The 26,310-nt window shown below is 43.3% G+C and overlaps 1 protein-coding gene and 1 long non-coding RNA gene across 2 annotated transcripts; one reads left to right on the top strand and one right to left on the bottom strand.

Moving 5' to 3' along the window:
- Positions 1 to 3,599: 3,599 nt before the first annotated feature.
- LOC118301554 (T-box transcription factor TBX2b-like) lies at positions 3,600 to 9,494 on the bottom strand. The gene is made up of 7 exons (XM_035627170.2): positions 8,987 to 9,494; positions 8,298 to 8,565; positions 7,930 to 8,076; positions 7,600 to 7,676; positions 7,349 to 7,500; positions 6,047 to 6,591; positions 3,600 to 4,917 (listed from the first exon to the last, which is right to left on the bottom strand). Exons 1-7 carry the CDS (start codon positions 9,337 to 9,339, stop codon positions 4,519 to 4,521), a joined length of 1,941 nt encoding a protein of 646 aa, XP_035483063.1. The 5' UTR covers positions 9,340 to 9,494; the 3' UTR covers positions 3,600 to 4,518.
- A 30-nt stretch (positions 9,495 to 9,524) lies between these two features.
- On the top strand, positions 9,525 to 14,444 carry LOC118301555. Its single transcript, XR_004790332.2, has 3 exons — positions 9,525 to 10,019; positions 13,283 to 13,387; positions 13,546 to 14,444. It is a non-coding gene; the product is annotated as an uncharacterized LOC118301555 (long non-coding RNA).
- The last annotated feature ends 11,866 nt before the right edge of the window (positions 14,445 to 26,310 follow it).

Genomic DNA, 26,310 nt, shown 5'->3' with positions numbered 1-26,310 from the left:
CCTAAGCCATCTATGTTGACATTTTCTATCTCAACAATTGCTTCAGAATAAATTGGAGGATGAACGGAGCCTTCTTTCAGCTTCAGCGTTGATTTGACACCAAGTCTTGCAAGGGTAATGAAAAATGCCACCCCAGTTTTGCAGGCCTCTCTCGGTCGAGTGCAACCCATAGAATTGTCCACGACTGCAGGGAGGAGCTTTTTCCGCTCACTGTAAAACGTTGCAGTCGACCTCCTCACCACTGTTTTTTTAGCCAGTGGAGATGTTGTTCCAGTGTGAAGCAACGCTCAGCCAAGGAGAAAATACATACAATAGAGGTTTGAGAGGAGCCCAGCGCAGAGGGAGGACTATTCAGATCAATTATCTGAAAACCACTTCCCGTTTTTGTTTTGGGGGGCATCAGCAGCTACTGTGAAAAACAAACAACACAAATTGCCACGGTGTCAATTTTTTAAGGGGTATTTGGTCGCTGAAAAAACACCAAGATATTTTGTTTGATCGTTTGTAATTATAAACATTAATTAAATGTCTCCAAGCCCTTAGACCAAGGTCCTTTGTATGAATTAAGGACAACTGGACCACACTTGCTCCAAAGGTTATTTTCTCACATGAGCCCCCCCAAAAAAAGTCTTGATTGGTTTCTTCTCGTGTGACCTGCATGAAATGCAGCACAGCACGCACAAACATAGCTATTCCAGGCTCAAAATTGTGCAAAGAATGCTTGGATTATAAAAGGTTGTAAATTAATTATTCACCTCGTTTTGGAATTTCTTGCAACACAGCAGTAGCTGCACGACTCTCCCTCTGCACCATTGTGCCACATCGCTGCTGGTGTTAGGAAAACACGCAAGGCATCATTGAGAGAACTATGGGACTTTCATCACTCGGTGTGTGACACCCCTGAATGGTGATCACAGAGTGTTGACCCAACTGCCTGCATCCACCGTGGTCATGTGCCATGGCAAAGTTTTAGAGAAAATAGCGAAGCATGTCTTTTGCACACACACATGCAGCTGTCTACGTTTGTTTGCTAAGTTGACTTTAGTCGGTTGTGACCCAAAGAGTCATGGCGTTTTGTCACAAGGTACCACTACCTTCTAATGTGCTTCTCAGGGCGTCATTCTTACCATTCTGACCTTAATCAACAATGTTATACTGACAGCTATGTGTTGAATTAATGTTGATCTACATATACCGTTTATGAACATACAGTTAACATTAACACATGAACTGTACATATACATGCACTTACACTTTTTGCATGTGCATATACAGTACGTGTGTGGTAAGGGCATATACACTTCTAAACATCCCGCCTGGCAGCATTTCAAAACATTTTTATGTGCACTACATGAGTCATTTATGGATTCCAAAACATGTATTTTTCATTGTGTCTTCAGGAGATTTACTTGGGCGGGGGTTGGTTTGGCGAGGGGCGGGGGGAATTAACAACTCCAGTATAGCTCTGCTGTCACAAGCAGAGATGTTTTGGGAATTGCCCTTGCAAGCAGGGAGCTGCAGTCATGCATAAGGAATGAAATGCACAGGACCGCAGACACCCCCGTTCACCTTTATTGCTCAGCCACCGTCGGCATGGGTGAGAGCATGACAGCAGCAGATGTTGCGCAGCGTTATTTTTCATCTCGCTGTGATGAAGCTTCATAAACACACACACGCACACAGAAACAAAAGAAACAAGGAAATGTTTTAATTTCTCTGTTTAAAAACAATATTATATCATTATAATAATCATGCTCTTTCTGATTGCTGTCCAACAGAATCATTTCAGAATTAAGATCATCAGCTTCATATTTATCTTTGCTTTATAATGCATTTGACTGTCAGTGCCTGTGCACAGACAAAAAGATGCTGCGTGTGAGTAATGTGTTCAGAGGTGCAAAGTCCCAGTGTACTGTACGTGTAAGCGAAATGGATAATTAAGGACAGGACAGAAAGGGTATAACCACAAGGGCTGATACCAAAACACTATTTAGAAGTACACAAATGAAACAGAAAGCTTAATTTACGTTATGTAATATAACCATCTAGTCCTACACCACAGATTAGTTGAATCATTTTTAAAGGGTTAGGCTCAAGGGCGTATCACAATTTCTGGGGCCCTATACATCTATAATATGTGCTTAGGTCTGCACAGTGAGGAATTTCATGATATTTCAAAACTCTTTTTTTTCTCAAAATACCGTAGCTTACAATTACAGTGTGCTACTTTTACTACCGTCAAATGAGGTTTGCTTGGCGTATCATGCTTAAGAGAATGTTGTTTTCATGTGTAAGTATTATTCCAAATGTATGAAAAGCTAAAAGAAAAATACCGTCTTGGTTTTCTAACAACTACATTGAGAAAACAATTATTATGCTGCATAATTCTTTAAATCTTTAGAAAAGCCATTTAGGGTTTAGCTTTTGAGCTTGTAATAAATTTTAGTAACCACTACTTCATTAACTCTTGGAAGACAAATTATGCATTTTCTATCTGGTGGTGAGGTTGCAGAAGTGAACAGATGTCTAGATATTTATAACTCAATGGGTTACGCCACTGACTACAGACGGTTCGGGTGTTCGATTTCCAGTCAAAATCCAGTGTGGCTCCTTGGACAAGGACCTTAATGCTACCTCTGATATAACTGAACCAGAAATAATAGAAAACCGGTTATTGTCGCTTTAAACAAAAAAAGGCATCAGCTGTAATGTAATGATAATATCAACAATACTATATCCCTATATTGTAGCATATTCACATGAAGACATTTGCATTACATATTAAATGTGAACAGTATCTTTATTCAAATTGTGAAACAAGAAAAAAACACACATACAACAAATTACCTTAATCATTTGGCCAAATGCCCTTTACTGAAGACATTTTCCCCAAGTGTCTGTAAAAAAATAATAAAAAGAAACCTGAGTTATCTTTCCAACTTGATGGTGTGGCCTCATTGGCAGGTTTAACAGTGGTCATTAACATCATCAAGTCTCAAAAGGCTTCCATCCGTTGTGTTTTAAATAGTATCTAAAAGCTAAATAGACAAGAACATAATATTTACACAATCACACATTGAAGTGAATCTATGTTCTTATAGTATTTCATTTTCCCAAAATTAACTCCAGTTACCGTCTTCCATTTTAAACGGATTTCAACTTACATATAACTTCCTGTAATTGATGTCTAGGTGACAACTTTATCACGTAACTCACAAAATTCAAGACCCGAGAGCAGAACAGACTCAACAGATGGCAGGCAGAGAGAATATTTACAATTAAAACAATGCAAATAAACCGGGCAGGCAAAGGGGTGGCAGGCAGTCATCAACCATCGACGTCAAGCAGGCAGGCGAGCAGTCAGGCGAGCAGTCAGGAACAGAGAGCAGGCAGGTGCAGTCTGCAAACTAAGGTCTGGGGAGCTTGGCAATGAGCACAAAGACAATCTGACAACCGATGAGTGGAAACACAGAGGTGCAGTATATGTACAGTGGGCTGGTGGTTAAGTACATGGAAACAGGTGTGTGCAGGGGCGGAGCTTCCAGCGGGGGGGGGGGGGGGGGGGGGGGGGGGGGTTGGGGGGTTGGGGAGGGGTTGGGTCGGAAATTTAGGTGAGTGGGTGAACCTTTTTTTTTAGACATCTAGGTTACATATAAGCTCTGTTTCAGAAGCTACAGAAGCTAAGACCTCCCCCACATGGATGATATAGCAAATGTGATTGACGATCTATTTCTAGGATTTGTTTTTATTGGATTTCTATGTTTTTATCTCATGTTGCTGTATTTATTTATTGTCAATTTGTCATGTGCAGCTGAAGTTCCTCTTCGTGTGGATACTGCTGTCCGTAATACAAATTGCCGGACAACAGAGATACCCTTGACATTGATCCTCCCCTGGCATCGAACAAATGCTTCTCAAACTTCCACATGTGGAACTCATTCCATGAAAAAAGACTCCCATCACGCCTTACAATGGCTTGGGTGTGACTGTACACCTTCGCCCTCTAGTAGTCACAGATCTATTATCATGCAAACCTGCAAACCTTCCTTCATGATGGCTAGCTGTAGTATCGGAGTAACTCAGACATACTGTCCGAATTGGAAACCAACTCAGGGGGACGAAGAAGACACATGAAACCGTGGCTTTTCTTGATACTGTCACGGGTAGGCTGCAGTTCTGAGGTGGACATACCCAGGCATTGTGTGGACTGCTTATTTCACTTGTGATATATAATGTATTGTAAGAAAATATCGTATGGACATGTTAACAAAGTTAAAAACTTGATTTTCAACCCAGCGTCTACAGTAGGTGTCTTTTGACCCGCAAGAAAGTAAGATGTTTTGTGGTTGTTATAATAAAACGTTATATAGCAGCGGCACATACCGTTCTGACACAAATATTCATTTTTAGGGTCATTATAATGTGCAACTTCATAAACCTTTCTGTGTGTTTTCTTGTCGGTAAAATGTTTACGTCCATCAGTGTCCGTCGCGTGTAGAACAGTGGAGTTTATTGTGGTTAATCAAGTCCCCTGACCAGATTACATATGTTTTGCAGTTCGTCCATGGAAGCCTTGGCAGTGGCTTTGTGTGTTGCAGTCTTCTGCCTGGCCTTGGTCACGTAGCTGCGACTGTCATGCACCGGGCCTGACTGCCCGCTGCCTGATTTGGACGGCTCAAGTCGTGAGTTTGAACTAGCAGACGATCGGTCTGCGAGCAGGCTTTGGCTTGAGGCGGCACAGGCCGGGATGTGATACGGGCTGAACCGCAACCAGGGCCGGGAGCTGCGGAAACAGTGGCTCCTGGTGAGCGATGCGGTCGCGGAGGAGGTGGGGAGAGCAGCGGTCATCGCTGACGGGGCCGCCACATAGCGGTACGGATATGACAGCAATCCGCCAAAGGGCGACAGTGAGAGTCCCTGTGTGAAAAAAAAGAAATGAAACAATTACTCTTCTCATACTGTAACGTCATAGTTTCATGGCCATGTTGTGACTGTAAAAAATATCATCATATCATTGGTGACTTGCAATACAGCAGCAAGCTGACCCTGATAACTTGCACACATTCTGTCAAGTCAGAATGATTCTTACCAGGACTTCTCACCAGAAGAAATAATAATAATAACTTCATCAACAACTCTTGGACGATTATACACTGCATTCACTGGGCTTCGTGACATACTTCCATTTCAAAATAATGCTGTTTGTCTGTTTCCGGTCTGTTTGCCGTGACTGTGTTAACTCACTACTTCTTTCAGAGTTTTGTCACGAGTGTTACGCAGGAAAATGTCCAAAACGGGACAGATGAAGTACTCAGAGCACTGCTGTGTCCACTTTGGATCATTTCTCCATCACCTCTCTGCAGCAGACTCTTCATTACCGATCAGCTAACGTAAAGGCGCCATTGTTGAACCGGACAGTTGAGCAGTACGAAGTACAAGCCGGACGTGGTCTTGCAAGTAGCCCATTTCCCTGGTGAAATATTGCATACCATCTTTTTTCATGAGTTTGTTAAAGTCAAAACATCTTCTTTTGGAAGCCAGTTTTACAAACCCAGATATTTGTCTTATTAGTTGAACTGAAGGTCACTAGTACCTGGTACATCCGGACTGTATAAACTGTAATGTAATATGTAAATGAGGTAATAATATGCTTGTTATTGTTAATCATTTAGAACTGATTAAGAGCAGGATCTCATGGCTTGGACTGGAGGCCGACAACAATACTTCATCCAGGACAACAACAAAAAAGCAAAGTGCAATTTAAAGGGACAGTTCATCCAAATTACTTAAAGATGATAATACAAATTTAAAAAAAATTTTTTTTTAAATTTGACTGTGAATCGTTTCCACTATCCCAATGAGAACTGAGAACAAAAATGAAGATTGTCCTGAGTGACTAGAACGTGGTTTCTTCAAAGACACTTTGCTTTTCAGTGCTTTTCATAATTTAGGTGTACTCGTCCTATGAGGAGCCCATAATGTTGAACTGCGCCTTGTGATATCTATTCCCTCAGTATTTGTGGTACGTGATAGTGCAGAAACGTACCTGAGAAGCCAGCATTTGCTGTGACAGGTGGAACATGAAGGGAGACGGAGAGGTGACGCTATGGGGGGATTGGCCTCCGTTCTCGAGTTCATTTTCTCCGGACAAAGAGGAGAATAGATGTCCCATGCCCGCAGTGCAGAAAGCATCTGGCTTCACTGACGACTGTCCAGGATGGAACAACAAAGGTGCCCCGAGCTTGAGAAACTGTTGGCCGTGCGCACCCGAGAAATCCAAAGTCTGAAGGTCACAATCGCCGAGGGATGACGAGCCCCGCGTTTGCAGCATCACGGGCACGGCCCCGTCTTTGAATTCGCCCGTGTGCTTTTTTGAAGGGTCCATCTCCACGGAGTAGAACTCATCCGAGGTTTTAAACGCCGCCCGTTCATTTGTTGCGTCCTGGCTGTCGTCACTCTTACTGAGAGCAGGCCTGTTCCGCGGCAGCTCCTCGCTTTTCAGACTCGCATGCTCATCCCTGGAGCAGCAGGTTTGGGCAGTGTCCTCGTCTTGTAGGTCAATGTCTGAATCGCCTCCAGCGTTGTTCTCATCTGTGGGGAAAACACATACTTCATAAATGTATTTGTATTTTCACCTCAAGTTAATACAACATCGGCATATAGTGGCAGAGGTGATGGACACTTTAAAAAAGAGTATGCTGACTCACTTTCATACTGGGACACTCTTTCACATATGATACCTGTACATTTCCTACTATGACAACATGTATGCAGTGAAAAGGGATGAATGGACGAATGGATATGATCCTGTACGTTGTAGCAGAAAAAAACAACTCCAGAATAATCCTAAAACAATGAAACAAATGCTCATTTCTTCCAGCGCCGATAAAAACAAAGTGGCTGAAATATGTTTGTTTTTTATCAAAGTGAAACATAAATACATAAGGCTATGTACACAATTTAATTAGTACCCCTATTTATTTGTATTCCAGTATGCCCACATGTAATTGATTAAAATAGTAAAATACTCACAATGGAGTCTCTAGTTTGCTAATGTGCACATACATCATTCAATGGGAAAAAAAGTTTCCCCATAACACAAAATGTTGTCACTATTTTTTTTAATGTGAATTTTAAAAATCTGAAATACTACCCAATATTATTTTGGTTCAGTCCCTTATAAATAACATTTTAAGTCAGAAGCTGGAACTCACGGTTATTGAGTTGCTTGCATGTGAAGCATAAATGAACGTTGTAGTGTAGCGTTTAATATACTGTATTAGATCAATGGACAGTGCTGCTGCCATCAAAGCTGCTTAATGACATAAAACACTGTAAGTGGACCCACCTAGGCAGGTGGTGGACATCACGGGGCTGCTCAGCAGCTCCAGAGGGGAATAGAAGGGATCACTGGTACTGGGTGGTTCGCACGAGTCCTCGGAATCGCCGCTGTCCCGGACCGCTTTGCTTTGGTTCTCATGCAGCAAAGACTGTTTATTCCTGTGGATCACAATAAATATATAGCGTTAGACATGTACTATATATATATATATATATATATGTCCTTTGCAGTTATATGCTGGAGGCAAAACCAATCACCTCTTTTCTCGGCGCCCATTCCCACTGTCTCTGAATCCTTTGGCAAACGGGTTATTGTCGATCTTGAGCTGTGTTATCTGATGGAGGAAAGGGAAAAATCGGAAAGTTAGTCATTGCAAATAAACGACAGCTCACAGTGACAGATTGAGTCAAGTACAAGAATTCTCATTTTGCCAAATTAAACCAACAAAACGGAAACCAGCCTCATACTTCTTTATTTAATGTTTTTTCTTCATATAAATACAAGCCAAATCACTGCACACAGCTAGAGGCCTGTTGTAAGAGCATGTGGGAGATGAGGGGAGAGGATGGTGGGGGAGGGGGAGTTACCCTTTCATTCTGATAGGCGGTGACAGCGATGAACTCCGTCTCGGGGAACACGTAAGTCCTGAAGGTGCTGTACGGGAGCTTCATGATGTCGTTGGCTCTCACAATGTGAAACCTGGGTTGGTATTTGTGCATCGAGTTCAAAATTGTCTGGAGACCAATTGAAGACACAAGAAACCCTTATTAATATGAATATAATTTAATATCATATCAGATCATTATATAATACATAATCACCCTCCTACCTTCTAGCATGTTTAGTCATTTAATAACATCCTAAAAGCAAAAGCAATAAAATAAAGAGGTGGTTGTGTGTGTGGGGGGGGGGGACACACACAATTCAAACTTCATTCAGTAGCAATTCTACTTACAAATCCGTGCTTGTCCGATACATTATTGGTGAGCTTGAGTTTGTGGAAAGCGACGGGCTTGCTCATCCACTGCTCCCCCTTGGACGGGCTGTCCGGGTGGATGTACATGCGCTTGGGCATCTCCGGGTCCGCCTTGCCCGCCGCCGTCCAGCGGGAGTTGTGGAACTTGTAGCGACAGTCGTCGACGGCCACGATGTCCATCAGCAGGATGTACTTGGCCGTTTCGTCCAGCCCTCCCACCCGCACCTTGAAAGGGGGGAACATCCTCCTGCGGAGCCGAGCATCGACCGGGGGGGGGAGTTATAGAGACTATTTTTGACTTTGTGCAAGTTTTGTTTTTCAAAATTCATATTGTAGAAAGGGGACACGTGTAGGAAATTCGATGTCTCGATCAAAGTGAGAATTTAACACTATACGATAACTTTTTATTTAACAATCCCCCTTCTGAAATGTGTCGTCCCCCCCCCCCAATTATGTCGTGTTTTTATATTACACATTACATTGTTTTACGTGTTGTATAGGATTTTTTTTCTTACGTGACAGCAAGAAACCTGTTCCCAATACACAACTATGTAAACAGAATATGTGGTGATAACAAAGTTGAAGTGGAAATAAAACTATTTCATTTGAAACTGCAGGAATGAGTCCCACTCGGACCTCCTCCTGGATTGCCTGCGCACGGTGCCTACCTTCCAGACTTAGTGATAACCATCTCAGTTCCCATTTTGTGAAACTCTTTCCATAAACGGTTAGACTCCAGCGTGACGCTCGGGTCATCGTCCGGCCGCACCTCTGGCTGCAGGCCGGTCAGGGCGCGCGGGCGAGCGGCAGGATGCTGCTGCTGCTGCTGCTGCTGCTGCTGGCGGCGGCGCACGGCTGCGCGCAGCGCCGCGTCGTGCGCAGCCTGCTCCGCCAGGGGCTCGGAGAGGGCGGCCGCGTCCGGGAAATTCAGCGCGCCGTAAAACGAGGGCTGCGCGGCGGTCAGGAAGGCTGACAGGGGCAAGACGCCCGGCCGGTGAGCGAGGAAAGGATGGTAATCCATCTCTGGCGTCAACTGGACCTCTCATCGGGGCATCCGATCGGACAGGTCGACATGGTGAAGCCCACTTGCTGCTGCGGGCGCACGCGTCTACAGCCAAACTGCTGCGACCGTTTTAAGAGTTTTGTAGCATGGCACAGAGGTCATGCGGAGGGGGGGGGGGGGGGGGGGGGGGGGATTACAAACGTAGAGCTGGAAGGTGAACCAAGGAGACGGCAGCGCACTTTGGAACCATATGTCAAGTGGCGCCGGGGAGTGAGTACACGGAGAGGATAAAGAGATGGTGTTGCACCGGCCCACCCCGGCACACGGACACACACTGATGGGACGATTCCTCCATGCAGCGCTTCACTCTCTGTACCAATTACAGGGGTAGCTGGGCGTGGTTTCCACCTCTCGGCCTAGAGGGCGACAGAGGGGATTTCCAGATCAGATGGGGACAGCGTGCGGAAATAGTCTGATGGCACAGCATGGACGGATGAACTGGTGACCACCCTCAGATGGGATCAGGGCCGCGGTGCCCGTCAACATGTTGACTTTCCGACCCGTGACCCTTAAAGCACTGCCTGACTCTCTCAGGGGGTCGATCCACAGCCATCTTCTTTTCCATACAACACCTGCAAAGTTTCGGGACCATACAAGTCAGTAACAAAAATCTACAAACCGACACCTGCCAAAGTGCGGTAAGTGTCTCAATGACCACTTCGCCATGATGGCACACACACAAGCACACATGTGTGCACACACAGACACACACACACAATCACACGCGCACACACACACACACACACACACACGTGCACACACACACACACAAACACACACGCACACACACACACACACACACGTGCACACACGCACACACACGTGCACACACACGCACACACACGTGCACACACACACACACACATGCACACACACACACACATGCACACACACACACAAACACATACACACACGCACGCACACAAACACACGCACAAACACACACACACACACACAGACACACACACGCACACACACGTGCACGCACACACACACACAAACACACGCGCACACACACGTGCACACACACACACACATACACACACGTGCACACACACACACACACACGCACGCACACACACGTGCACACGTGCACACACACACATACACACACGTGCACACACATACACACACGCACGCACACACACATACACACACGTGCACACACACATACACACACGCACGCACACACGTGCACACACACACACACACACACACACATACACACACGTGCACACACACATACACACATGCACGCACACACACACATACACACGCACACACACACACACAAACACACACACACAGGCACACACGCATACACACGTGGTGAAAGCAATACCAGGAATTCCTGCTGACGTCAGCTTGTTACGTAACAAAATAGTTCTATGTGGCAATTTCGTTTATAACGTTATGGTACAATGCAGGCAAGGATAAAATAGGCCAATGATACAACTATCAATTACCATTGTCCCATAAGTTTATAAATAGATATAAACCCACTAACCCATATTTTCATTATTATCATTATTTTATTCATTTATTATTATATATCATCCTCATATTTATTTCCCCTCAAATGTCAGTAGTAACGTGAATGTCGAACTCATAGAACTTGATTTTTTCCCTGTCCTCAAACTTGATTCCACTTCACAAAAATGTACCCGAATGTACAATTTTACAGGCAGTTGGGGAAATTGTACATAGTAACTTAAAACAAGAAATAACAACAAAAAAATAGATATAATAATAGAATATATACATGTACCTTGTGTGGTGAAGTGGGGCTTCAAGGGGCGTGTTAATTAAGGCAGACTTGGCGCCAGTTCGCTGGCGTCCCACAAAGAGCCAAGGGGTCTCTCGAACCTGTCACTTCATATTTAGGCAACTCTCCAAATCCTCATGTTGCCTGTTCCACTTTTCTTTCTAGTGCAGCCTACAAGCCACACTGCTTGAGGCTTTGTGAACCGGGAGAAAGCATGTATGAATAATGGACAGTAGGGAATGCAGCAGACACGGAGAAAGCCATTGACGTTGGAGATAAAAACCAGACAGAGAGATCAATTCTCTTCCACTCTTACAGTGAGAAATTGTCCTTGTTTTCCTCATTCAGGTAGATTAAAGCCCCACTTGTGTTTTAGAACAAGAGGATCAAGCAATAACTTGACTCAATGAAACAAGGGGTGCTGTCGAATTGTCAAATTGGCTTAGGAAGTTTTCTAAATGAAGTGACCCGGAAGTACAGTATTTCATCGGCCGCCATGATAAGAGCTGTTCAGATTCTCTAAATGCGAAGGAAAGGTGCTCCAATGCTTCCTTTCCTATCTCCTTTAACATAGGGTACACTGGAGCTTCCTATGTGAGAGGAAAGGAGATATAGACGCCCCACAATTCATTGCGGCAGCGATATTTAACGTGACGCGCCATGCATGAACGTAAACAATTCAATCCGAAGTATAGAAGAAAAAGTAGAAGACTATGAATATGACCCAGAAGAGACGCACGTCATCACGTGACTTACTGTTACATATGAATCATTAACATCTGATGTCACATGGTGGTAAAACACACTGAAAAATGATGAGTTTTTTGTAGTCCATCTTCGGAAATTGGTAGTTTCACCACAACAGACGCACGTCAACAACATCCGCCGTCACAGGTAGTGAGATTCTCTGAGCACAGCTGACGTCTTTTTCTAATTCTTATCAGTCCTCTTTACACCTTTCCTTGACTTCATGACGTTTTCCCCTGAGGTCAAGGAATAGTAGATAGGAAGGACAAGTCGACCGCGCCCGATGAATGGGAGCGCCATGACGCTCACGTCTCACTTTGCAAATCTCCTAACGAGATGAATGGAGATTACTTGACCTCTGACCTCAGAGCTCACATTTATAAATCTGTGAGCTTCTGATCTTACTGATCTTGTTCTGCTTATTATCTGGTAAAAAGAAAACTGAAGCAGAAAAATTGCTGACGCACGGACGCAAACTTTGACCACCGATGTGGTTCGGACAAAAGCTCTCTCCACCCTCTCTCACTCGCGCGGTCTGGATCATACCATTTTACATTATTGATTCTAAATTATAAATGTTTAACGTGATGTTTTGACTTTGACGTTTTGCAAAACTTATCAGGACTTAGAGGAAGATATGCTCCCTCTTCACTAACTCAACAATTTATTTTATTTTCTTTTCCTTCCTTTTTCTTTTCTGTCTTTGGAATTTGGACGCACTGAAAGCAGATCTTTCAAGCTCAGTACAGATACGAGGAACTGCAGAGAAACCCAGTCATTTTGATATGGTCCAGAACACCACTTTAACTTTAACATAGACTGTAATATAAGATGGCAGCTTCCCAATAAGAGCATTGTAGATAAACACACACAGACACACACACACATAGAGAAACAGATTTATACACAGTATATATACGGCATATATGTACAGGTACATATATGTATATAGGCATATATGTACAGGTACATATATGGCGACCTTCGTAAGTACTAGGGGTCGACCGATTATCGGAGTCGATATTCAACATTTTTATCATAATCGGTATCGGCCGTTTTTTAAGCCGATGAGATAATTTCAACGTGCTAATTTGGCTCTGATGCATCCGCAATCACCAATGTCACGTCCGTGTTTGTTTGTTCAACTTCATAATAATGCTGCTGACAGCTCCATGTTGAAAGGTTCTGGGAACTAAACATATGGGCATTTCAACAAAGTTTTGCGTCAAGACGCCTTTTGACACTTTTTTACTGCAGACAAATATTGAATTCAAATATTGGTTATCAGTCTCTTAGATTAGTGATAATCGGTATGAATGTCCCTGACCCCTAGTATATACTTTACTTGCTGGCCTTGTACGTCTCTTGTTTTTCGCTTTTGGGCCGTAGGGTGAAGTCAAGGTTTGCTTGACAGTTACAAAGCAGGAAAGGCTCCGGATAGGAAGTGATCTCGGAGGTCCCACAAATGATGGACGGTTCCCAAGATAGTGAAAGGTAATAACTTGCAATCAAAGCAATAAGACGTGGACAGAAAAGTGAAGAAGAATGAAAAGACATAATCCTGTAAATAATATATCAGGCACAGCAACCTCCATATGTTTGGGGGTCAGAGAAGAGTGTGACAGAGGTTGGGTCTGCTTTTTCTCCCACAGCGTTGTGTCACTCCACCAATTTTGTTTTGGTGCAGTGCCGGCCGACAGCGTGCGAGAAGCGCCACAACAGGAGGGACTCAATGGATCTGAGTGTTTGTGGGATGAATTTGCACCTCTCTGGTCGAAGTCCACAGGGAAACTGCAAGAGAAAGAGAGGCCACTTAGGGTTCCTGGCAAGTCATCCAAGGGGCAAGCGAGTAAAGTACATCCGAACATTGTCGATGATAAATGGAAGGAAGAGGAAGATCAATTTCCGGATTTAAGGCTGAGCAGAGAGCCTAAGTACCAGGCACCACAAGTGTAGCCTGGGATCTGCAGTATCTTGGGTTTTTTTTAACCGTGACATCTTATCTGTAATATAATAGACACAACATATGGATCTGTTTATCTTGAATGTGACATCTAAATGCTGGGATTGGTGTAGCTCTAAAAGATGGAAGCTAAATTACCACAAGTGCAAATTCATGCATTCAATTAGGGGATAACTTTCTTGTGGTTTGCAGGTCCATCTGACTGACTGTATATTTTTTTTCATTATACACATATGAAAGATGTTTCAGCCATACATACGTATGTGTGGTTAGATGGCTTGTCTGATTCATTTTTAAAATATCAGTTTCCCAGGGTTTTTGTGCAGCTCCAGCATGTGTTACAATATTGTACCTCATTATCACTAAAGGGTTAAAGCTAAAATCTTTCACACTATTGCAAGGTGTAACTAGGCTACATACAAATGATTTCATACACTCTAAAAAGCAAGGGGGAGTAAATATTGAAGGATGACAGAATGACAACGTGCTATCGATGAATGCAGGTTTTTGCACTCCACTGTTTTCTGAAATAGCCACTGATGTTTTCTTTGTTTAACATGTGGAGTCTGATTAAAACCATATGCTTTACCTATCTGCACTATATGCTTATAATTCATTTTCAGCTGGAGCCACGTTATTTTTGTGCACACAGACTGTATACACACACACACACACAAACGAGGAGAGGAGATAATTGCGCGAGGTGAAACGTATTAGGGAGGGGGCGACAATCGCAGGAGCGGGGACAACACACGACGGCAGGAAGTGGAGACCTGCAACGAGAGGAGAGGTGAGTGCACAAAATACAAATGGAAATGGAACCGAAAATGTCAGAGTAAAAGAACACCTGACTTCTGTCGGAGACGTGACACACAAGCCTGACATTCAGCATTGTATTGAAGATCAGCATTTATACTGTGTCCTGCACCCCAAGCCAGCAGCCTGCCCGAAGCATAGCATTACCTGGGTTGTTTAAAGTCATTAAAGTCTTTGGCAGACTGGTCTCTTGACCTCTTTCCCTGCACGCATCACTTAGCTCAGTGGTTTGATGAAATAGGACATTAATGCTAGAATTAGTAGCAGGATGGATGTATATGATTGGTGAGAATTTCTATAACTGACTTTGATGATGCGGGTTGTTCTGGGTGTTTTTTCGACAGTAGGTTTCTAGCGGTTCGGCTTCATGAACTGAATATCTCCACATATGTTGGATGAATTGCCATTGACATGTTGCGGACATTGATCTTACCCAAAGGCTGAATCCTATTGACTCCTCTATATGAGGTTCACATTTGTGGCCTTGAGGGAAATGTCTCAACAACTACCATTCAATGGATTGCCATAAAATAAAATAAATCTTTCAAACAACTCCGTCCAGCTCCATCATTAAGTCACAATTTGAATCTGTCAATTCAACTGCTGGTTGCAATTGAACTCAATTAGCCTGGGGTGTTTTTCTGCTTATTAGCAAACTTATAACACGCTTGATAAGATTGGTCCTGCAACATGTAAAGCTGCTTTTGTTGGAAATGTATTGCCCTGTTGTTTCTTTCCTCCACATTCCCTGTTGTGTGTTGTTAGTCCCTGTTCTGTTGGTATGGGTGTGGGTGTTCCTGTGCGTGGCTGGCTGGATTTGACGTCCTGATTTCCTATTTTGTTATTAGTCTAATGCCCGTTTTCCCTGAGCCTGAAAGACACTGCCTTGCTCAGCCTGTCCCAGTCTGCCGGATACAAGTATTTGAATGCCCGCCACCTCTGTCGTCCCCCTACTCAGTCTAATGGATCTGGATTGTGGAAACCTGAGCGCTGACACTTTCCCTCGCCTGTCCTGACTCGTGGAGTCAGCCACTCAGTCAAACTGCTCCCATTCCAAAGCCTTGTCGGAAGTTTTGCAATAAATCCCTTTAAAACTTTGCCTGCCTCCAGATTCCTAACAGCTACAGTTTAGAGAGAGCGAGGGGGCTCTCGAAGCATTTGTTCTTATGAGAAATTTAGTGCAAACGGCTCAAGTACGGGTCCACTGACCCGTGTGACAGAGAGAGAGAAAGAGAAAGAGAGAGGGAGGAAGAGAGAGAGACGCTCCGTCTACCAGATAGACCTAATGCTGTAGTATTGAATTTTGGGTTGCATTAGCCCATTTGTGGTGGTGTTTAATGTACAGGCTCCGAGCGTCTGGGACTCCGACCTAATCAAATGACACAGAAGCAGAGACACAACTAATTACGAAGAGACGGCCGAGTCAGTGTTCTTGCTGCAGGGACTATAAATATATAGTTTCAAATCAAATCAGGGCCTAATAGACACGCTGCAAGAGATGCCAGTCAATTCTAACCATCTTAAAGCCTCGTGAACGCCCAGTGCAAAGTGGCATTGCCCACAGGATGTCCAGTGGCTCCTAAAAAAAGAAAGAAGCATCTTTTGTTCGCGCAATGAAATTAAGAAATATTTTTGCTTCCTAAAGATGTTAAACATTTGACTCATTGGCATGGCAGACAGACCTCTTGTGTTGGAAATGAGCCTAATGCCTAATATAGTTGACTCCCTGTTAGGCCACTGTCGCACCACTTTGACCTTGTTTGTTTAGATTTATTGGATTTACAGGAAGAAGTGTTTTCCTACAAATTCATTTAGCAGGCTTTCAGAGGGACTGACGGTCGGACCAGTAACTGACGGCTGTGTGTGGCTCTCAACTTTGACTCTTTGGGTCTAAATAGTTTTCAATATATTTGCATCCATGATGACTTTCTCACCTTCTTTTTGTTAATGCAATACGTCCCAATTTTGATCTAAGTTTTATCTAAACAATAAAACTGATACGTATATGTAGAGTATAAAACCTATTACAGAGCAAAGTCACTGAATCACACAGTCACGAAATGCTTCTGAAAAGTACAAGTGAGAAACAACAAGCCATTAAAGAACCCAAAAACTAAAACATGAACACAAGTCGGCCTAGACGAGGTCAGACAAGACAAAGGTCAGTTTGAATAAATTCGTTTTTAGCAGCTTTTTTTTTTTTTTCAGGTGTCGACAAACAGGTCTTATGTCGAGACCTATGGGAAGGGCATTCCACAGTGTCAGAGCCATGACTCCAAATGCACAAATCACCTTCTTATTAGGGACAACCACTAAGCCTATGACCTGTATGGCCTGCAGGTCATGCAAGGTAGAGGCATATTAGAGATGTTCCCGCGTGCTCTGTATGTTTGGACAACGACCTTAAACTAAATCCTGTAGTTAATGGGAAGCCAATGTACGTAACTTTGAATGGATGTGACTTGGATCCCCTCACTGGATCTGTTGGGCAGCCTCGCGGAGCTACTCATAGTCTGGCTGGGATGAGAGCTTCACAGCAATTCGGAACTACAGTATGCGATATTTGAGCCAACGTCTCCCACAGAGCCGTGCTGCAAGTGTGACCAAAATAATTGAATCAGGCAAAAGATTGAATCAGAGTGGGACATGAATCTGCATTGGAACTTACATACAACGTCTGTTGTTCTAATTAGAGGAGTGAACAGCATGTTTCCGTGAGAGAGAGGGCACCTGTTATTTAGAAAGTTTTGACCTAGAGCCTTGCCACTTGAACTGCTGTGAAAGGAACAATTTAGCTGTGGTGCAGCCCAGCTCGCGCTGCATCCAGTGTGTCCTTCTTCCCAAATAAATTTGGGATGGCCAAGTAACTAATCAAGTGTGATCTGCTATTCCAGTCTGTTAACCACCGGTTCTTGGAATAATTTAGTCCTTCCTCTAATTTCAATTTCACAGATCCCGTCAACTTTCTGATCCCTCTTTCTGGCTTACCCCTGTAAATACTATTAAGGTCTTAGTGCTGTTAATTGGTAGTGTCGCTGTGGTATCAGTGTCAGTGTGGATGTTTCCAAGTGTGTGTGTTTGTGTGTTTTTAATCAGTTGGCCGGGTAAATGTATTATAAGTGTAGAGGTCGTGTAGAGATTGGAAATTTGCCACCGCGGACTTGTTGGCTTAGACACGCGGCACCATCGGTGGGGCACTGAAATCATTACTACTCTCTTCATATTAATCCTAAATGGGGTTTTTTACCAGTCAGAACTAAAATGACAGTCAGTTGTCAGTTGTTGATTAATATGTTGAATAAACTAAGTCTAGTGCCCAATAAAATAAAAGGGTTAATTCTTTGGTAATTACTGCTAATGACTAAAAGAGGACGTGTCTTTGTGAAGTGCCAGAGCTCTTGGCTTTGAGCTCAGTAAACGTCAGAGTTGAGCTATTGTCCTAATGAGTGATTTCAATGCATTTTCACACCTAACTGCTGTTGTATTTAACCCTTCTTAGCTTTGTTCCACATTTCAGGTTAAACCACCAGCTTCGGCCACCAGTTATCCGGTATGGCCCCGCCCCAACAAGATCATCCTAACATTCACACAAAAACGATTCAGTCAGCTTTGAGGATGTAACGCGCAAATAAAACCGCACTGGCAAAAAAAAAAAAAAAAAAGCAGTGTTTCTTTTGAATGAAAAGCATGGTTTTATCACAAAGCGCCCAATTCCATGAGAATGTACCCTTTGCCTACATCAACATGAACTTCAGTATAGTTGAAGTTCAAACAGAAGACAGTGTCCTCTTCCACCAATCCGGCTCTGACACCTTTGTTGTTTGTAAAAGTTCTGTTGAATTTGGTTTTGTTCTGAGCCCCCGTTAGCTGCAGCGCATGATGCAACCCATTGCTGCACCTTCACCTTGTGTCCGCAGCATGTGAACGGGCTTACAGAATGTCCAGTCCATGAGCTTCTCAGGTGTCCTGCTCTGGTCCATGTGTACATCCAGGTCTCAATTTAGATTCTCCATCTGTCCGTCACGACATTGGATTGATTTTGGACATTTTTCGCTCCAATCTGATGAGGTATCCTAAACTGTCTGCATGGGTTGGATTAGCCAACACCTGACGTATCCATCTGGTCATTTCACGTACATCCTTTTGGTCAGTTGACGTTCACTGATATCATGATATGAATGTTAAGGTAAAACTTCAGTCGTAAGTCAATGAATGACTTATGACGTTCTGTAAAGTGTTCTTTGTTATTGGAGGTTGTTGGGCCAATTCAACCAATTAGATACCTGACAAATTCATCTACCTATTTATGGATAGATTTCTCTACATGATTACCAAACCATGGATCCTAACAATTTGGATGATCCCAGGACTTTTGCCCTGGCACTACCATGAGATGAGAATATCTGTGTTTCTCAGTGAAACACAAGAACAATTCCTTTATTTTTTCAGTCTTATATGTTTTTTTAATATTTTTGGCATTTTTTGCATCTGGAGCTGGTTTGTCTTAATGCTTGTGCATTCTCTCTTTTATGTGCTTTATCCTATTTTTGAGAGATATACGGTGGCGTATATCACTCTCAAATAGGACAAATTGATTTACCGTAGATCATTGTTAACTCTCGAGGCCATTGTTTCAGTTACTGAAAAACATTCCGTTACATTTCAAATGTTTTTTTGTGTTTGTACATCGGTGACATTCATGCATTTATCTTGTATTATCCACCTCAAGGTTTTGTGTGAGGGGTATGCCGTCCACTCTCAGTTGCACTGTGCTACCAACTATTGTGCTTCTCTGTAAAAAGGCTGTCAACTGCTTAGTACTACTTTGCAGGCTAGCTGGAGAGGTGTGTGTTCTGTTTGTATCTTTTCCGTTACAGGGGGGTTGTGCTGTGAATGTAAAAGTGTTAGTGTCAAAATCAGCCCGACACACTGGCAGTGACAGAGCAGCTCCGAGGCTTCCAGGATGCCCCCCCCCCCCCCCATACCATCACTCTCACCTTAATCCAAACTGAAAAGACAACACATGCTAGTGATACAAATTCAGGGGCTTGAGAGCTGCCTCCATTGCCTGCAGGGAATTAGGGATGAGATGAATCAACTGTTTCTTTTCAGCACGCCCCTCTGTGTTTTTGCATCTCCAAGCGTCTGCGTGTTTGTTCATGTGTCTGGATTTGCAACAATGACCAAGACAGAAACGGACAAACCGCAGCAACAAGGAAGATCCGGCGCTCTTGTTTTATCAAATTAGTTCCTTAATGCACCACAAGAATTTGAATAAAATTTGCATTTGTTCATTTCTTGTCATATCTATTATTTTATTATATTATTACTTTGCTCACATTTTCACTCGATCGTGTTCAATCATTAACTTCTACTATTTCTGAAATATTGCGTTGAAGAATCAACGCAATATTTCAAATTGCGTGCCATTTCTTTTCTTTTCCCATAAGAACAAGAGTTGCAAACACATTTTTTGCTTTGTTTTGCAAATGATGTCAATGGAAGGCAGCACACTGCAGTATATTTTACCCTTACTATTTATGTTGTGCTTGCATCACTTTTGTCAACTAAAATCATTGTACTACCACAAATAATCTTTGGCTGACATAATCCACACTGGCACATAGTGCCAACTGTCACCTCCCAAATAACACCCTGACCCAATGTGACTTAACAGGATGGCTGTGGTTAAACCAGAATTTTAAAAGGTTTGTGGTCGGGCCAAGTCAACAGGATTCTCGGCCGACTGGCTTTAATGTGCAGGGGTGTTGAAACCTGGCGACGCTTTCCTCTCCCTGCAATCTCGTATCCACCACGACCAACTCATTTAACACTGCTCACGGTGATACTGCAATGTCAGGCCTCACCACAGGAAACATGCATTCATCTTAACTTATCCATCATTGCATTTTTTTTATGGAAGCGAATCTGTCTCACCAGACTTTGAACATTTTAAAGGTACTGAATTTATGCTCCTGACTTTTTCAGCATTGAAATTATATTTTTTTTCTCCTTGTTTTTAAATGTTCACAAATTCATAATACAAAAAAATTCAAGTTATAAAATTCCTATCAAATAAATTCGGGTTGCTCAAATTAGACCGCAAAATGCAACATCCGGGACACCAAGGATAAGCAAAGGATGTTCTGTGTGAACTCGAAAACAACATCCGGCCAATAACTGTGAACACATTTCTGCACCACTGCTGACAAGAGCAAACACACAGTCAATGACTGGCCCTGGCAGTGCCATCATCATTCGCTCTTCTTCACAACTTGGATTCTGCTTGCCACCTTCTTGGCCAATGCCCTTTTTTTGAGGCACCATGCAAAGATTAGAGGTACAGGCCGCCACAGAGATTTTCTATGGGGGCACAGGACTTGGACCAGACACTTCACATTTTGCCACCTTTGGAAAAATCCGGTTGACATTCCTTTTAGGGGACTCCTACTTTTCTTTTTGAGCATTTTGCTCTGCAGCGCCACTTGCATGTCTCCTAAATTCCACCCTGTTTGTTTACAATACTTTTCCAACCGGTCCAGCGAATAACGCCTTGACACTGTTCATATTTTCCAAAAGCTTGTTGTCTCTTCTTTACACAAGAAAACACCCTGCCACTGATTTATGAGATTAAGGTCAGCGCACTGTTTAATCAGGGCCACTGAGATTACTAATACAGTGTATAAAGCACAGTGTTCTCTCTGGGTGTCAGGTGGGGTAGCTCTTCTCACCACATGTTCACCAGAATGACCCTATATTGGGTTATAATCCAGGCTTTAGAGGTTTGACCAGAGTAAGAGCTTTATAAGCCATGGGAGGTCAGGCGGATGTCCGACAGCGAGCGTGGCCTGAGAGACACATTAAAGTAGGATTAAACACAATTTTCTGCCGTGGGTACATATGGTGACAAAACTGCTTTGACAAAAGGATGAGGACACTGTTCAAGCAGCATGAACGTCTCAGCGGGTCACCTCTGGGTAACTTATCACTTTGCCGCACAGTTGTGCGTGCAATCCCATTTCGTCTGATACCCAAAAACTATGCCCTTGTTCTTTTTAAGATTCTCAAACATTCTAATACATTTTCCTCAAACCCTACCAAATCCCACTGACTTTTGCGGTACCCAGTAAATACAAATTAAGCCAACCATTATTTTTTTTTAAATAATGTTTTTTGTCTTATCCTTTGTTCACAATTAACCGTACAGTATACCGATATGCCAGATAAAACAATCGTTGATTGATCTTTCTGGTAATTACCTCAATTTACCAATGACCAAGTAATACGATATTTGTGCAACCAAAGGTTTTTTCCAGACACTTGTGGATCACTAAATCCAACCTTACACTGCCTCGTGTGTGTGTGTGTGTGTGTGTGTGTGAGGTGGAATTGATTTTGACGGATAAGAATTTTAACCCCACCAAACCTCTAAATCCAGCTCAAAAATGAGAGCACACAATCTCGGGCAACACATCTCACTCCACGAACACGCGCTCATTGTCGCAACATTTGTCTACTAAAACCCTCCGGTGACTTACACCTTGGCTCGAGGAGTTCATTCTTTGAAAAGATGAAGTCATTAATGAATGGAAACATTACAAGGGAGATTGTAAAATGTCGTTGGAGAATTGAACATTTCAAAGTAAATGGCTTGTCAAAATGAAAAATCTTAGAACTCACTATTATGCGGTATGATCAATTTCTCCGTTCAACTTAAACCTGTTTCACCAGAATAAGATCGGAGCCATTGGTGTACGCTCAGCCTTGCACATCTTCAAATGTGTGTATCTTTGACACTTTTCTCATTCTCTACAATTCAAACAAGGATTGAATCACATTGCTTTGTGACTGTAGAGGGAAAAAAATGAGGTAGGACCATTTTTCTTTTCTCGGTAAGAGAATTTGCGTAAATGCTGACAATTTTTAGTCAGCCAGAGAGCCATGTGGAGGGTACGGTAAGGAGAAAACAAATAGGTCTTTAATCAATGAAAAGGAACTCGCTCGCAGTCATTGCCTTGGCTCTCAAAATAGTTTTGTTTAATTTCATTGTAGTGCTCCTATGCTGTCTAACCCATGGCAATCCTGAAAACACAAGGATCGGCATTGTGAACAGAAGACAGGCTGATTTAGTGATCAGCAGACAAACCCTGTCTTCTGTTCACCCTCTCCTGGAAAGGGGAATATGGGGTCTGAGGACTTGGAGCATAAGTCAATGGAGCCATCAGTATCTAGTGTTGAGCCAGATAATTGTGAAATGTAGTCAGTTACCAGTAATTCTTTATAATTAATGTAATCCCATGGGTACACTGAATAAAAGAAACAAATACAAATAACTCAGCTTACGTTAAAATCTAACATTGAAAATATCCCACTACATACTAGAAAAATGGATGCAGCTACAAAATTTCACAGGTACCAAAAATATTCACGTTTCTCTGGAAACTTTTGCTCCTGTCGTCACTTCAGCCAGTCTTAAGTTTTTCAGTGTCTGTTCCCCTGTCTGTTTTTGCCACACTGATGCCTCCCACACACTAAACAACTTTGAGAAGACTTCTAAAAGACTTAAGTCTGACACCCTCTGACATCTAAAGTTTTCAGTCGCAGTCTAGGATTTTGCAAAGACGGGGGATCTTGCAGGGTCACTATTTACAAGACTGCAACTAGATTCCTTTTTCAGAGTGTTTCCTATCATGCTCCTGGTGGAAGTTTACAGGAAGAGAAATTGTTGAACAAAGGAGAAGAAACAGCAGCTGGGGTGTGCAAATTTTTGTACAGAAAGGCCAACAAGAAAAAGAGCAGGCGCCACAGAATGTGGCGACGACGGGAATACACGCTGCAACATCACATGGAGACTCCGGTGAAACCTTCGAATGCCGCGGTTTTGAAACTACCCGGTTGCGCTGTCCCCGTTCACGCAACCGGGTAGTTCCGAAACCGCGCCGTTCGAGTCTCCATGCGATGTTGCAGCGTGTATCCCCCCTACACGCTTTTCTGCTCCCTGTTTGTTTCTGGAAACCTGACCTGCCCCACCCCGACACTCGCCTGCTCCTCATCTGCCCTTCAGTATAAATACCGGTCCATTCCCTCACTTCCAGCATTTTCTGATTCAGATCCTGATTCTGAATGTACATGTTTTTTTGGACTTTGGACTTTCCTTTTTGCCTTTTTTGGATTTGTTTGCTACGCTTATTTACCTCATACCGGGCTTTATTGTCTATTTTACTCTAAATGGGACCATAATAATTTACAATACAAACACCATGCTGTATGGAAGAAGAGCTGAAACTAGAGACTGACACCACAAACTCCCTCAGTCGACTTCTAACAGAAACTGACTTCTTTTCTCAACCGGCGAAGTCGCCCTCTGTTGGCCACTTGAGAGAATGCAGGTTTTAAGCATTGGCTTCACTTTGCAGGCCAGTGGTGACCACGTCAAGGGTTACATTCACACACACGCTCTGTGCACAACACTGTGACTTTGAGCTGCAGGCAATTGTGTTGAGCGTCCCTGTTTTTTTCTACAAGCATGAAAGTGACCAAGTGAAGGGGCTGAGACACGAGAAGGACATGGTAGAGGAAGACGCTGGACTTTGTCAGCAAGCCATGAAGCGTAAAAACGAGTGTTGGCGATGCTGTATGAGCCGTGAAAAGATGCCAATCTGAACCCAAAGTGTCTTTTGTCTGATCAAAACTTTTACATCATGAAATAACATCGTCTAACGGCAAGGTCCATGGGTTCCTGGCCAATAGCACGTGCCATTCTGTCTGGAGGCATCCGTGTGGAGACGGACCTCATGACCCACCACCAAGGGAAGCCATTGTGTTGCAATATGTCGCAACCATTCCCTCTATTCATCAACCGTTGACAAGATCAGCTCATCAACATAACTAGGGTCCTTCTGATACACCACGAGACGCCCATAAAGCAGGAGCAGAAAGGCTTCTTTTTTAATTTATTTTTTATTACAGCAGCACATTTATCACATACATAAAACAATCATGACAGCAGAGTCATAAGTCTGAGAATTTCTGTGAGTCTAATGTTTTACAAGAATGGAGATTCTTCTTTTCGTTTTTTGGATGAAAATAGTATTTGAGCACACTCCTGTCTGCCTTATTTGTGTCAGAGCAAGGGAGAAAAGGAGGGCACGTCACCTCCCATCATCTGGAGGAGTCCCTCTCTTCGTAACACTTACTCTAGAGCCTCCCAAGAGTGGCAGAGGGCACGCCATTAAAGGGCTGTTGAAACACTTCTGATGCTGTCGGACGGAGACGGGAGACGTCTCTCCGAGGGCTGTGCCACTCTCGCACGGCCCCCGTCTGCAACAAGGAGTGCAAAGGTGCCAGATGAAACATCAGTCTAATTTAATCATTGAATGATTCCATGGGGACTTACTTTTGGCGAGACGGGAGGGTTGGGAAGCTACGTATAAATGTTTGTTGACGGAAGAAGAAAGTGTGAAAGTAGCGTTCAGTTTCTCAGTAAGACGTTGGGCCTGCATCAAATACCTTGGATACCTCCTGCAGCATCTGTGACAGGTCATACCCAGTATGGAGGCATCTTTTCCACCATTCCGCAGGACCATCCCAGTAACACTAGAGGATGACAGTGAACATTTTTACACATCTAGGTGACATCTTGTTTTGTTCTTTTTCATTTCGTGTTGAAAGCTACAGTCCACAAGGAAAGTATCCGGACAGTTGCACACTTTTCCGTTCACCATGTGTTATCACCGTACCCATCGTTGGTGGCAGTGAATTCTTCCTTAAAGCATCTCATACATTTCCTCAAGACAGAAACTCACCCGCCGTCTCCAGATCATCCCGGACACCTAGATTTTCCACAAAAAAGTCTACGAGACGTCTTCTCTCTATTAACAATTCTTCTGGCAGTTGCCTTTAGAGATCGATCGTCTACTCACAACTCCACAATCAACAAGACCCTCAAATTAGATTTTTATAAATATCCGATCACTAACCGAATAAGATCTTGCTGATAAATGACTTGATGGGTCAATGTGAAACACGGCTTGAACCTAGATGTTCTCTTAACACTAAATGAAGGTTCGTATAGGTGAATGCACATATTTCTCATGCTACGGCAAACAAGGACGGGGTGTTGCATTAATATACTGTACGAGACTCTTTTCAGTTTAGCCTCCGATCACTCTTTTGAGCTCCATCAGTTAATGCATTGCCCTCTCTAGGACAACAGTCTTTGATCAAAGAGGAAAGACTGTGAAGCGGGCCGGCTGCGGGTGAGTGGCCAGCAAACGGCGCAAATGAAAATGAGAAACTCTCTTCCTCCAGTGGCACGAGTTTGCACTTAAACATACTCTGTCCTGTGCTACAGCGGCATATTTCTCTAACTTAATCAGTCACGATAAACGTTGCCCCAGGTTTCTTTTTGACACTGTAGATGAACTAACTCAAGAGCAGTATTTTTTGGCCTGCTCAGCCTCAAGGCCTCGTGATTCTGCTGCACAAAAGGCGAGATTGGAGACAAAATCGGCTCTCCTTCTGCAGAACCAGTTGAGCATTAATTACTGAGTCCCATAAAGTTGTTTCTGCTCTATGGCAGATTTTGAGATTATATCTCTTGTGTCAAAGCTGGAGGTGGCTTTTAAACCCACTACCT

The sequence above is a fragment of the Scophthalmus maximus genome, chromosome 2 (assembly GCF_022379125.1).
Source record: "Scophthalmus maximus strain ysfricsl-2021 chromosome 2, ASM2237912v1, whole genome shotgun sequence".
Taxonomy (NCBI): domain Eukaryota; kingdom Metazoa; phylum Chordata; class Actinopteri; order Pleuronectiformes; family Scophthalmidae; genus Scophthalmus; species Scophthalmus maximus.
The sequence above is the reverse complement of the archived record's forward strand: the minus strand, read 5'-3'. Positions and strand labels throughout refer to the sequence as shown.